The sequence below is a fragment of the Mus caroli genome, unplaced genomic scaffold (genome assembly GCF_978045245.1).
Source record: "Mus caroli unplaced genomic scaffold, Mus_caroli_1 scaffold_13, whole genome shotgun sequence".
NCBI classification, from domain to species: domain Eukaryota; kingdom Metazoa; phylum Chordata; class Mammalia; order Rodentia; family Muridae; genus Mus; species Mus caroli.
The window spans coordinates 38,317,299-38,331,074 of NW_028227268.1; the positions used below are offsets into that span (position 1 = coordinate 38,317,299).

General features: G+C 44.9%; 1 protein-coding gene across 8 annotated transcripts in view; it reads right to left on the reverse strand.

The window, feature by feature from the left end:
• Acaca (acetyl-CoA carboxylase alpha) overlaps positions 1-13,776 on the reverse strand; it is a 275,396-nt gene that overhangs the window by 216,576 nt on the left and 45,044 nt on the right. For 2 of the 8 annotated variants that reach the window (XM_029483171.2, XM_021178352.3), the window contains exon 1: positions 4,407-4,622. The exons of 1 other annotated variant lie outside the window; for it this stretch is intronic. In XM_029483171.2, the coding sequence (XP_029339031.1) occupies positions 4,407-4,567 (161 nt within the window). In that variant the 5' untranslated portion in view covers positions 4,568-4,622. Of the gene's footprint in view, positions 1-2,360; positions 2,471-4,127; positions 4,322-4,406; positions 4,623-4,673; positions 4,793-6,757; positions 6,795-13,776 lie in introns of those variants that run through there. 5 more of the 8 variants (XM_029483174.2, XM_021178351.3, XM_021178350.3 and 2 more) reach the window with 5 other exon arrangements.

The following is a 13,776-nucleotide window of genomic DNA, read 5'->3' on the forward strand; positions in this document are numbered from 1 at the left end:
ACCAGAAACTTCCTTAGATATTTTTGGGGAGGGAGGGAGGTTTGTTAAGTCAGGGCATCTTTGTGTAGCCTTGGCTGCTCTGGAACTCACTTGGTAGACCAAGTTGGTATCAAACTCAAGAGATCCACCAGCCTCTGCCTCCTGAGCACTGGGATTGAAGGTGTGCACCATAAACTATTGACTTATGTGAACAGGGATCAAAAAAATTAAAGTTTGTCTACCAGACCCAGGAATATCAAAAATACTAGAGAAAAAAAAGCCAAATAACTCAAGTATCCATCATCATGAACTAATCTGATATTACCTCTAATAAAATTAAAAACAAAATAATCAAGCTTCTACCAGCCTTACTACCCCCAGATATGTGTTTATATGTACGCACACATACATGTAAGCAATGACTAAATTTGAATGGCTAAAGAAAGATTGAAAAGCTTCATTTTTGAGTGTATTTCTGTCATAGGAGATTGGCCACAATTCATAAATGAGATCTTAAGAAAAAACTTCCTCAAAATCTTGGTCTATTTTTCACATTTAACAAGTTTATTCAAAATTTTCAAATGTCGTATTATCATGTCAAAGAAAATTATCTATACAGGCTGACTCTAAGATTACCTCCTTCATAATTTATATACATGGTCATGTGATTTTACACCCCCCTCCCCCGCCCCCAGTGTTATAGTTACTATTTTTGCAGCTCCTCAGGTAAGGAAGGGTCAGAACAGAATGCTGAAAGGATGGAAAGCCTCAATTAGTGCCATCAATTGAGGACATCAGCCTTTGGGTAGAGTGATTAACGTCCCTTTCTGGGTTGGTCTTCTACTTTTTTTTTTTTTTTTTTTTTTGAGATAGGATTCTTCTTTTGCAGCCCTTGGCTCACGTGAAACCTGCTGTGTAGACCACACTGGCCTCAAACTCAACGCAAGTCCTCCTGTTTCTGCCCCCTAAGTTTGGAGATTACAGGCCAGGGCTATACCACACCCAACAAAATCCCTTATTGTGAAACTTTTTACCTGTGTCCTTAACCATCCTAAAACCAGATGGCGTAATGGCAACTTGAATAAGTAACAAATTGGTAAGAGAACTCAATCATTAGAATAAGACTAACTGGCTAAACTTGTAAAACCTTCGTCAGGTCAAATGCACTCTTCCAAGTAAGTGCTGCATCCTTGTAACGCTACTGTCAAGCTTTCTGTCTCTATCATGTCAAATGAACCACTGCATTCAAGGAAAGCTGAGAATTATTACAAACAGACAGACAGACATAAACTACTTAAATAGGAATTTGTTTTCAAAGTGGATGGATTGATGAGGACCTCGTTTAAATGGGAGTCCCCTCAACAGTGATTAAGATTTACTTTTCAGCCAATAAGGCTTCAGTGTTTATTCATAAGCCTTCTGATTTTAAATGTATGGAAATATGCTTGATGTGTGGCTTCTACAGTTATTAATCTTTAAGAACATGTGAAGGGTCACCACCTTCACATGAGATAGCTCAACTATTTGCTAGTGAGATAGCTCAACTAGCAAACAGAATTCAAGTTCAAGCACTGGAACTTGAGTTCAATCTACAGGGAAATGAGAGAACTCCCTAGAATTGTCTTCTGACCTTACCCTGATCCCTCCTGTGCCCATACATATAAATGTTTTTTAAATGTTAGAGAATACCAGGCGGTGATAGCCTTTAGTCCCAGCACTCAGGGGGCAAAGGTAGGCAGATCTCTGAATTTGGGGCCAGCCTGGTCTACAGAGAGAGTTCTAGGACAGCTAGAGCTACATGGAGAAACCCTGTCACAAAACAAAACAAACAAAACAAAAAAGTTAAAGAATGATAAAACAACTTTTTTTCTGAATTGCTTCAAAGAGTAACGCAGCCTTTCCCAAGTAAAAACATTAAATTTAAGTGTATTACTGCACGGTTTTAATTGTTGGTTGCTCATCCAATAATTAAGGTATTAGCTACCTTAAAACTGAAAACAGAACAAAAACAAAAAGCAAGGCTATCTAATTTTTTTTTTGACATGCCAAAATGGCGTCATCTACAAATAGGGTCCTCTTCACAGAAAGGCACAGTGAGGCTGAGAATGCTAAGTTGGTAATGTACATGCTTAGCATGCACAAAGCCCTGGTTCAATCCCCAGCACTGCATAAAAAAGATTTGAAGGCCAAGGAGACAGTTCAACACATAACAGCACTTTTTGCCAGGAACCCACATGATAGGAGACCCAACTCACATAAATTGTCTTCTGACCTCGTGTAAGCGTGCACAAGAGTGCACGCGTACACACGCGCGCACACGCGCGCGCACACACACACACACACACACAGGTCAAAAACAAAACAAATATGGCGGCACACACCTGTAATCCCAGTAGGTAGCTCAGCTGGTAAAGGGGAGACTGTTGTGAGCTGATCATCTCTGTTCAATCCCCAAGGCTCACATGATATAAGAGTAAACAGATAAGAGACTGTCTTCTGACCTCCACATGGCAGGCATGCTTACATTCCCCACAAAAAAATAAATAGAGAAAAGTTTTTTGGTTTCTTTTTTTAAAGGGGTAAGTGCTTATGGAGCCTGACAACCTGAGTTCAAACCTGAAGACCCATTCCTAAAGGTTGTCCTCAGAACTCCACACATGCACCTGAGCACCTATATGACCACACACACACACAACCAAATAAATATAAAACAAAAAAAAAAAGGAAAAGGGTAAAGAAAAAGCTGGGTGTGGTAGGGCATCCTTTAATCCCAACACCTGGAAGGCAGAGGCAGACAGATCTGAGTTCAAGGCCAGCCTGGTCTACAAAGAAAGTTCCAGGACAGCCAGGGCTATACACTACTTGAGGAACAACCATATCTCAGGAGGGAAGGGAGGTGGGGAGAGAGCACAGAGCAGAGTATGTCAGCACAGGCCTACAATCCTAATACTTGAGACACTGAAACAAGAGAATTCCAAGTTCAAGGCTACACATATGAAGTCCCTTCAAATAAAAACAAAACACTGGCTTTAGACCAGTTAAACCAGTCTGTGTGACAGGTAAAAATTTCCTACTTATTAGCTGAAAAGTGCTCTACATCTGAACTCATTCACAGCACTTTAGAGTTCTCCAAGGCTAGCTTTCACAATGACAGTTCTTTGATAATACTTAGTCATGGTCTGATGTAAAAATTCATTATTTCCCAACTTTCCCTTCCATTTTGAAAACGACTTAATCTTTTCTTTGATGTATTTCTATCCTCTGGCAAATCACAAGCAAAACCTCTATAACACTAATAAGCGCTGGCAGCTCCAGAAATCAGTATTTTACTGTTGACATCTTTCAAGCCCACAAGTCTTGCTAATTATCATTGGGGTCACATCAATACTTCTGTTAAGGCTTAAATAGTATTTAGAAATAAACTGAAGCCAAAGAAGTGGGAAGAAACTTGCTACTTTGCAGCAAGCAAGCACCCACTACCTACACTGCTTTTTAGAAAAATCCTACTATTAGACAACAACGCTTTTCCAACAAGTGCTTGTCAAATGAACACACACAAAAAAATTCCCAAGACAGATGTCAAGGGCATCCCCATTCACCAAGCAACAGACAAATTAGGGTTCTCCTATCCGCTAACAGAGAGGAAACTAAACTATGTAACCAAGGAAAGCATAGTTCCCAGCCTGAACTGTAGAGTTAGAGGGAAAAATGAAACAGAAAAGTCAAGAGAGAACAACGTCTGAGAGTGAAGGCCAGGTTACTAGATTTATTCTGCACGTTGGGAAGTTTCTGAAACAATTTATGTAGACATGGAATCAGGAAATCCTAGAGTCTTAAATCTCCTAACAAAACCATCTAAAATTATTTCCTCTGATCAGTTATACTCCTGTATGCTTCTATAAAAACCCACAAGGCCTACAAGAAGCCCCTGATTTTTAAAGCTTATTAGAAATGTCCACTTGCCAGATACACATATCCAAACTATATACATATCGGCCCAGATGTGGGCAGAATCTCCACTCATATTTTCCTCTGAACTCTAGCTTCCTATCACCTTCTTAAGTCTTATCTCCAATAGCTGCCCTAAATTAGAAAGGCGAACGCCAAAGGGAGAGTTAAGAACTAGTGAGCACGCTTTTACTACTTACGTCCCTCATAGAAACCCTCAAATCCTGCGAGCAGGAACTGGCAAAGGGACAGCCCGCCTGGCCCGGGCTCTCCCCGCGATACAAAGGCACAGTGAGTGCCACAGCAGCCCGCGCCTCTGCGCCCCACACCTCTCTCCGCAAGAGAGGACCGAGACTTTCCGTGCAACCAGACCCAACCCTCAACACCCGCCTCCCACGTGGTCTTCTCCCTCTCGGAGCCCAGGAACCGACGCAAAGAATCAGACCCGCAAGTAGGCAGCAAGCACCGGGCAGACTCACTGGTTCCTCCCTAAGGGCCCTGGGCGGTACTCCTCCCAGGTTCCGGGGTCTCGGCCCGCAAGCAGCCTGACCCCAGAGCCCTCCACGCGGAGCTCGAGCGAGGGGACTTGGAGGCCGCGGAGCTGAGGAGAGGACTCGGCTGCCCGGCCCGGGGTCTGCATTGGATGGAGCCCCACCGCGTGCCGGTGGAGGCTGGGAGGCCGCCCCCTGCCGGCTGCCCCTCCGCGGCCCGGGCCGCTCCGGATTGCGCTGCGGCCCTCGCCTCACCTCAGGCTGGCGGCACACAGGGACCGACGGTCGCTGAGCCCCTGCGCCGAGGTGTGCTGGGCGGGAGGCGACGCCGGAGGCTCGGCGATGGCTGACAGGCGCTCGGCAGGCCGGCCCGGCACCGAGGCCGAGGAGGGCGGGGCTTCGGCGGACTGCCCCGCCCCCGCCCCGCCCCCGCCCGGCCGCCCACCTCAGCCGCCCAGCTCCATTAGGTCCGCGCGCGTCCGGGGTTACTCCAGGCCGTTCACCTCCGACCCCGCTTTGGGCAGCCGCGCGGTCTGGGCGCCAGTGGGAGGGGGCGAGGCGCGGGCTCGGGCCCGCGTCAGCCAATGGGCGCGCGGCGCGGGGCGGGGCGACGTGAGGCGATGCCGATGGTCCGAGCGCGGCTCTGCCATTCGGGGCCGAGCGGTGCGAGGGCGGGCGGGTCTGGGACGTGGTGGGTTCCCCTTCTGTTTGGGCGGGTTTGGGGCCGGCCCTACGGCTCCACCTCCCGGCGGAGAGCGGAGTGGAAGCTATGGTTCCGCTCGAAACTCCCCTCAAGGACCTGCTGGCAAGTAGCGCGGGAAAGGAACCCAGGGGAGCCAAGAGGTGCGGTCGGCGATGTGCTGGCCCTGGATGAACAGTACCATTGCTAATCCTGACGCTCTAATGAGGTCCGTGTCCTGCCTGTCCACTGCCTTCAGACTAGTGGAGGCTAGCCAACGCAACCAGCCCCTTTGCTTAGCTCCCCAGCCTACCTCAAAAGGAGCTGCTGATGCTGGATCGCGGAGTATTTCTGAAGAGAAGTGTTAATAAATAAAGTTTGGTGGTAAAGAGGGTACAAAGGACAGCAGTCTCATGCCTGCCCTCCACAGTGCATGCCAGGGAGTCCTGACTTCTTAGATTGTTTTACATCCTTTACTGGGGTTGCTCCAAGCCTTTTGAGGTGAATGAAGCCAACAAATTTCTCTAGTTTTATCACTTCACATACTTTCATGGCAGTATGTATTGAAGATTAATGGTGATCGGAAGACTTCCCAACGCAATGCAATCATTGGTCATAAGTGGCGAGACACTGAGAGGAAATCCATTCGACAAGAATGGGGTGAATTCTAACCTATTGCAAGAATTCAGAGGAGCACCCAGAGTTCTTTTCCCAATCCCACACAAGCCTGTGATGGAGGCCAGGAAAGGTGCAGAAGAGGGCACTGCGGCCAGAAGAGTATTTCAGTGCCAGAGGGCAAAAAGTGAAAAAGATGGAAAGCCACACCCCAGGAAACAAATTCTTGGATGGAAGCTAAGACAGGAAGATATTAAGATTGGTCAACAGGAACAATGGGATCCCTTATTGCCATAAGGTGGCAGCTCCTCCAAGAATTTACCCACTCACTTTTGAAGTTATAAGGATTAGAAACAAATTGGGGAATTCACAGATTTTTACAAAACAGTGACCTATATTTTAACAGTAACTGTGTCAATGGGATAAATGTCAGCTGAACAAAGGAAATTCAAAGCTTTAAAAAAAAAAAAAGAAAAGAAAAGATAATTGAGCAAGACTTTCTGGTTTAACAAGACGTTCGACTCACTGACTAAGAATAATCTGGGAAGCTTTGTCTCTCCATAGTAGTGCTCTCTGAAGCTGGCATGAAGAAGTGACCAAGTAAAAAGAATTAAAAATCTTGAAGTCGCCTCTAATTCTTTCACCTTTTAAAGTCTCTTTCCCGAGGATTCTTAACGGTGTTGCTGTTTTTCGGCTTTAGGAATGTCACAATAATGGGATTACCCTCAAAAACTCAGGTATTGTGGGGTGTAACCATTTGCCTCACATGTGCAAGACCCTGGGTTCCACCCTCAAGTGAGGTATTCAAATAGACCAGCTCTTGGCAGTGAGTTGGCTCAGCAGGTAAAGGAGTTTGCAACCAAGCCTGAGGACCTAAGTACTATCCCAGCCCACACGGGAGAAGGAAAAAACTGAACAAAATTCACATGTACACTAGGATATGAAAATATCAACACACATACACAAAAAAAAAATTGTTAAAAAAAAAACTAAAACAAATTACTCAAGGTAAGGACTAATGAAAGAGCTATAAGAGTATACTTACACGGCAGAGGCAGGTGAGTTGGGCCTTCAAGTTTTTGTACCTTGCCTGGCCTTGGGAGCCTGAAGAAAGACACAAAACAACAAAAAGCTACAGGAGGAGAAACCAAGAATGAGTTAGGATAGCCCAAGACCACTCACAAAGAATCTGCTATCAAATGCTTAGACACCCGAGCAGAGAAATGGCAAAGGGCTGTAAGACAGTAAAGTAACTTCTGGAACTGGAACCACTCCTGAGTGTTGTGCTGTTTGGGACAGGCCAAGACCTGCCCATTCTACTGTAGGCTTTGTAGAGCAGGTCTCCATGAGTCCTTGCCACACAAGCTGTGTGTCTGTAAGAGGTGGAGGAAGAAAGCCAAACAAAGGGTGGAGAAAACATACTATACAAGGCTAGCAGGTAGAAGAGAAGGAGGGCAAGTGTGCATTCTAGAAACTGAAACTAGAAGTCTTTTCTGGGCTGAATTATATCCCCAAAACCCAATGCTGAAGTCCTATTCTACAGTACCTCAAGATGTGTGGGGGAGCAGGGATGGAGATAGGGTCTTTAAAGATATTATTAAATTGGGCTGGTGAGATGGCTCAGTGGGTAAGAGCACCCGACTGCTCTTCAGAAGGTCCGAAGTTCAAATTCCAGCAACCACATGGTGGTTCACAACCACCCATAATGAGATCTGATGCCCTCTTCTGTAGCTGTCTGAAGACAGCTACAGAGTATTACATGTAAAAAATAAATAAATCTTAAAAAAAAGATATTATTAAATTAAAACATGATCATTTAGGGTAGACTCTAGTAAAATATAACTGGTGCAATTAAACAAATGCATATCAAGAAACAGATAGACAGCCGGGCGTGGTGGCACACGCCTTTAATCCCAGCATTTGGGAGGCAGAGGCAGGTGGATTTCTGAGTTCGAGGCCAGCCTGGTCTACAAAGTGAGTTCCAGGACAGCTCGGGCTATACAGAGAAACCCTGTCTCAAAAAAACAAACAAACAAAGAAAGAAAGAAAGAAAGAAAGAAAGAAAGAAAGAAAGAAAGAAAGAAAGAAAGAAACAGATAGACAGAGAAGATCCTTTGAAGACAGAGAAGACAGTGATTGATACGTCTAGAAGAAAATTTTCAGAAGGTATTTAACACTGTTGACATTTTGATTATGGACTTCTAGCCTCCAAAAAATGTGAAGAATTCTATATTGTTTCTGTAGTGTCATATTTTGTTGTAACAGCCCTAGAAGAATACAAGGCCTCCAGGGTTTTTTAAGATGTCATGTCCCTACACGAGAGAGATGGCTCAATAGCATTGACCATCTTCCAAAAGACCTGGGTTCAAGTCCCAGTACACACGTGGGTGGCTCATACAGTCTAATTCCAGTTCCAGGGGGCACTAGGTCCTCTAGACACTGAATATATCCAGTTCTGACACTCTCTTCTAGCCTCTTCAGGTACCAGGCACTACATAACAAACATGCAAGGAAAACACTCATACACATAAAAAATATATTTAAAAAAAAAGATTGTGTAAAGAGGAAGCCAGCTCTTCCTGTAAGTGGCCTGAAGTGACCTGTGAAAATGGCTCGCAACTCTCTTGACCCAGAAAACCCTACAAAAGCATGCAAATCAAGAGGCTCAAGTCATTGTGTTCACTTTAATAAGGTGAAACTGTCCAGGCCATCGAGGACACATATTCAAAAAAAAATACCTGAAACATGTCACTTTAAAGAAGCAATGTGTGCCCTTCTAGCTGTTTAATGGTAGAGTTGGTAGGTCATCCAGACCAAACAGTGGGACAGGACAAAGAGTGTAGGTCAAAAGGAATGCTGAATTTTTGCTACACATGCTTAAGAATGCAGACTATGGACTTAAGGGTTTAGATGTAGGTCCTCTAGACACTGAACAATCCCAGGTGAGCCAAGCATCTACAATGAAGCAACAAATTTACAGAGCTCATGGCCAGATTACCCCACATGTGACTCCCCTGCCACACTGCAATGAGCCTCATTGAGAAGGAACAAATTATTCCCCAGAAGAAGCTAAAGAGACAAAACTTATGACACAGGAGTAAATTTAGCATGAATAAATAAAAGTTTATTTTAAGAAAAGGAAACTGAGCACAGTACATGCCTGTAATCTAATCACACTGGAGGCTGAAGCAGGAGGATCAGGCATCCAAGACAATCCTTGGTTATATAGCAACTTTGAGGCTAGCTAGACTACATGAAACAAAACTAGACTCCAAAACAAGACTATTAAAAATGAAGTTATGGGGCTGGAGAGATGGCTCAGCGGTTAAGAGCACTGACTGCTCTTCCAGGGGAGTTGAGTTCAATTCCCAGCAACTATGGTGGCTGACAACCATCTGTAACAGAATCTGATGTCCTCTTCTGGTGTGTCTAAAGACAGCTCTGGTGGGTCTAAAGACAGCTACAGTGTAGCATTGGAAATGTAATTGAGGAAAATACGTAATAAAAAATATTAAAAATTTTAAAAAAAGACAGCTACAGTGAACTCACATAAAATTAATTAATTAATTAATTTTTTAAAAAGAAGTTGTATAGAGGTGTAAGGAATTGATACTAAGCATCCTGACTACCTTCATTGATCTCTTTCCCTATGTGGGAAAAGTCTGAGAGGTCCTTGTTTTTACAATGATTATAATCTGTTTGGAAACAAAAAGAACACTCCTTTTTTTGTTTGTTTTGTCTTTTTGTTTTTGTTTTTGTTTTTTAATACAGCGTTTCTCAGTGTCAAGCTGGCTGTCCTGGAACTTGCTCTGTAGACCAGGATGGCCTCAAACTCACAGAGGTTTGCCTGCCTCTGCCTCCTGAATGCTGAGATTAAAGGCATGTGCCACCACTGCCCAGCTAAAACTAGCACTCTTAAACAGTTGTATCTCACTCCTTAGATGATAGCCGTGTAAATTTGTAAAGGGCATAGGTGAGAGGATAAATTCTCAAAAGTAGATATACCTATATATATATGTAAATAGTATATCATCAATTTCTGTAAAGTTCCATTTGGCAGTCATTTCTGCTTAAGATTTAGAGCATTATTTCTCAAGGTATGTTCCTCTGGCTGCCTGCACTAGGAACACTGGAGTGCTTGTTTAAAGTGTAGATTCCTGATGCATCAAGATGGCTCAACCTGTAAAAGTACTTGGCACTGATGAGATGATGACCTGAGTTTGATCCCCAGGGTCCCACACATTGGAAAACAGCATTAGAACAGCCTCCCACAAGTTACCTAACCTCCACATCAGCACCACAGCATGTTCATACCCACATGTGAGAACACACACATGTACACTCACACTCACACACACACACACACACACACACACACAGGTATGTGTAAATTTTTAAAAAGAAAAATGCAGAGTCTTTAAAAAAGGAAACCTGGTAATTGTTCACAGTGAAGTTTGATAACACAAGTTTAGTATTTGGCATTATTGTTCCCCTGTCTGCTGCTAGAGTGTCTTGTTGAACAGCAATGTCTCCAACACCTGCATTTCTGAGATAAGAATCTTCATGTCAGGCTTGGGTTGAACTAAAGAAGGGAAGAGTGAGTACCATACAGTACCACATGGAGCTGGTGGAGCTCAGGGATAAAGCATCTGCCTAGCATGCATGAGGCCCTGGGCTTAATCCCTACCCCACAAAAGGGAGGGGAAGGAAAGAAAGAGCCTTAATGGAAATGCAGCCTCATAGGTAAAATTCCCAGATGTTAGCTGAGTATGGTGGCAAAAACTGGTAACCCCAGCACTCTGGAGGCAGTAGCAGGAGGATCACAAGTTTGAAAGCAAGATAATTTGCATAAAGGGTTTGAGGTCTGCTGGGGCTACATAGTGAAAGCCCCAATATTCACAGTCTGACCTGGCTTCTAGCATTTGCCATAACTGTTCATATACCTTTCCTCTGCTGTCAGATTTTTTTAAAAATCTTTTAGTCCTTGAAAGTCTTGGGGCAGGAGAGATGACTCAATGATTAAGAGCACTGGCTGCTCTTCCTGAGGATCCGGATTCAATTCCCAGCACCTACATAGCAGCTCACAATTGTCTGTAACTCCAGTTCCAGGGCTTCTGAGACACACACACACACACAGAGCGAGAGAGAGAGAGAGAGAGAGAGAGAGAGAGAGAGAGAGAGAGAGATCCATGCAGGCAAAACACCAATGAACATAAAATAAAAATGAATTTAAGAAAAGAAAGTCTCATTATTTTCTTGGACACTATCTCTTCCCCAGCTTCCATTTATTTCTTTCCTATGCATCCTTGCAGCAACATCCTGCCAGCATGAAGTACATTATGTTAATTCTGCTGTAATTTTGTATGTATACCGAAGACAGCATCCTACAGTTTCATATAAGGCCAAGCATACAGATACTAGTTACTGCTTCATTGATTGAAATAAAGATTAGCACTGAGTGGGAGTGGCGCAGACCTTTAATGCCAGCACTTGGGAGACAGAGGCAGGCAGATATCTGAGTTTGAGGACAGCCTGGTCTACAGAGTAAGTTCCAGGATAGTCAGGGCTACACAGAGAGACTCTGTCTCAAACAACAACAAAACAAAACAAGAACAACAAACAAATTAAAAGAAAAAAAGGAAGACAGACAGAGGAGAGGAGGGGAGGGGAGGGGAGGGGAGGGGAGGGAAGGGGAGGGGAGGGGGGAGGGGAGGGGGGAGGGGAGGGGAGGGGAGGGGAGGGGAGGGGAGGGGAGGGGAGGGGAGGGGAGGGGAGGGGGGAGGGGAGGGGGGAGGGGAGGGGGGAGGGGAGGGGAGGGGAGGGGAGGGGAGGGGAGGGGAGGGGAGGGGAGGGGAGGGGAGGGGAGGGGAGGGGAGGGGAGGGGAGGGGAGGGGAGGGGAGGGGAGGGGAGGGGAGGGGAGGGGAGGGGAGGGGAGGGGAGGGGAGGGGAGGGGAGGGGAGGGGAGGGGAGGGGAGGGGAGGGGAGGGGAGGGGAGGGGAGAGAAGGGAAGGGAAGGGAAGGGAAGGGAAGGGAAGGGAAGGGAAGGGAAGGGAAGGGAAGGGAAGGGAAGGGAAGGGAAGGGAAGGGAAGGGAAGGGAAGGAAAGGAAAGGAAAGGAAAGGAAAGGAAAGGAAAGGAAAGGAAAGGAAAGGAAAGGAAAGGAAAGGAAAGGAAAGGAAAGGAAAAATAAGAACGGAACAAAACACCCATGGAAGGAGTTACAGAGACAAAGTTTGGAGCTGAGACGAAAGGATGGACCATCTAGAGACTACGATATCCGGGGATCCATCCCATAATCAGCTTCCAAATGCTGACACCATTGCATACACTAGCAAGATTTTGCTGAAAGGACCCAGATATAGCTGTCTCTTGTGAGACTATGCTGGGGCCTAGCAAACACAGAAGTGGATGCTCACAGCTGGATCACAGGGCCCCCAATGGAGGAACTAGAAAAAGTACCCAAGGAGCTAAAAGGATCTGCAATCCTATAGGTGGAACAACAATATGAACTAACCAGTACCCCCCCCCCCCCCAGAGCTCGTGTCTCTAGCTGCATATGAATCAGAAGATGGCCTAGTCAGCCATCAGTGGAAAGAGAGGCCCATTGGTCGTGCAAACTTTATATGCCTCAGTACAGGGGAACGACAGGGCCAAGAAGTGGGAGTGGGTGGGTGGGGGAGTGGGTGGGGGAGCGTGTAGGGGACTTTTGGGATAGCATTGGAAATGTAATTGAAATAAATACCCAATTAAAAAAATAATAAAATAAAGAATTCTGAACTTAAATAAATCATTTCCCCCTTAAAAAATAAATAAATAAAACAGATGAGAACAAAAAAAGAAATAAATAAAAGAAAAAAGAAAAAGAAGAAAAGAAAAGAAAACAAAAGAAAAAAGAAGAAAATAGATTAGTTCCATACCTGAGAGGCCACTGTGCTCTTGATCTCTGCCTATCAGTCTTCACTTTGCCTTTGGGAGGCAAAGCCTCCAGTAAGCTACTTAGCAACTCTATTGATAATCAGAATTCAAAAAAGCCAGCCCCTTGCCAAAAAAACAGTGGCTCCAGTTTTAAGATAAAAGGCACAGAGGCCTTATCTGAACACCAGTCCCTTTGCCCTGGTCAAGCATTCAAGTTTGTCCAGAATTAAGAGTCTTTCGGAACCTCACACCATAAGGTCAGAAAATCTCCTCAGGGAGGCCTCTTTATAAGACTAGTCCTGGTGTCGAAAGGCAAGATTCCATTGCACAATGAAGGACAGTGTTTGTCCTGGAGACTGCCCACAGTGTTTTCACATGGACACCGGGGTTCCACAGGCTATGGGTTTTCACATGGCATTCGGCTCTCCCTCCCCCACTTCTTATCCAGTCCCAAACACTTCCAGGCCCTAGCTGTATTTTAGGCAGTCCCACATGAGTTTTTCCCTGCAATGAGACCTGCACCCAGGGTGTGGGGTGAGTGTGCCTGTGTGTGTGTGTGAGTGTGCATGTGTGCATGCACATGTGTGTGCGTGTGTGTGTTTGTGTGTCTGTCTGTCTATCTGTGCATACATATACATGCATATACACCCATACCTCAAAATTAAACACCTGGAGAAATGTAAACAACCTTTTACTTAAAGGTAGGAAAATAGGTTGATTTATTTAATTGTTGCTGAGTCCTGGGGTTCTGACCTTGTGTTACTCTGCTTTACAACCTACACACCTCATTCTCCTAAACCCATGAAAGGCTTCCTGGCTAATTATTTCCCTCCCCTGTCATTACCTCCTGTTTACATTTTTCCAGTATCTCTATTACATCTATATCAGACTTGAGGTGTTCCTGCTGCATGTTTAGGCATTGGTCTTCCTCAAATATCCTCAACACCCCATTGCTGCCTTTGCATGTGAAACACAGCAAATCATAAAAATAACATAGAATTTTCAGTCTTTACTATCAAGAAACACTGATCCATCACTCAACTTCTTTTTAACCTTTGTGTTCCTTCGGTCCTTACTTTTTTTTTTAGACCCACAGCCTGAGCTAGCCCCAATTCTTCATTCTTCTACTTCTGCCTCCAGAGGGAATGA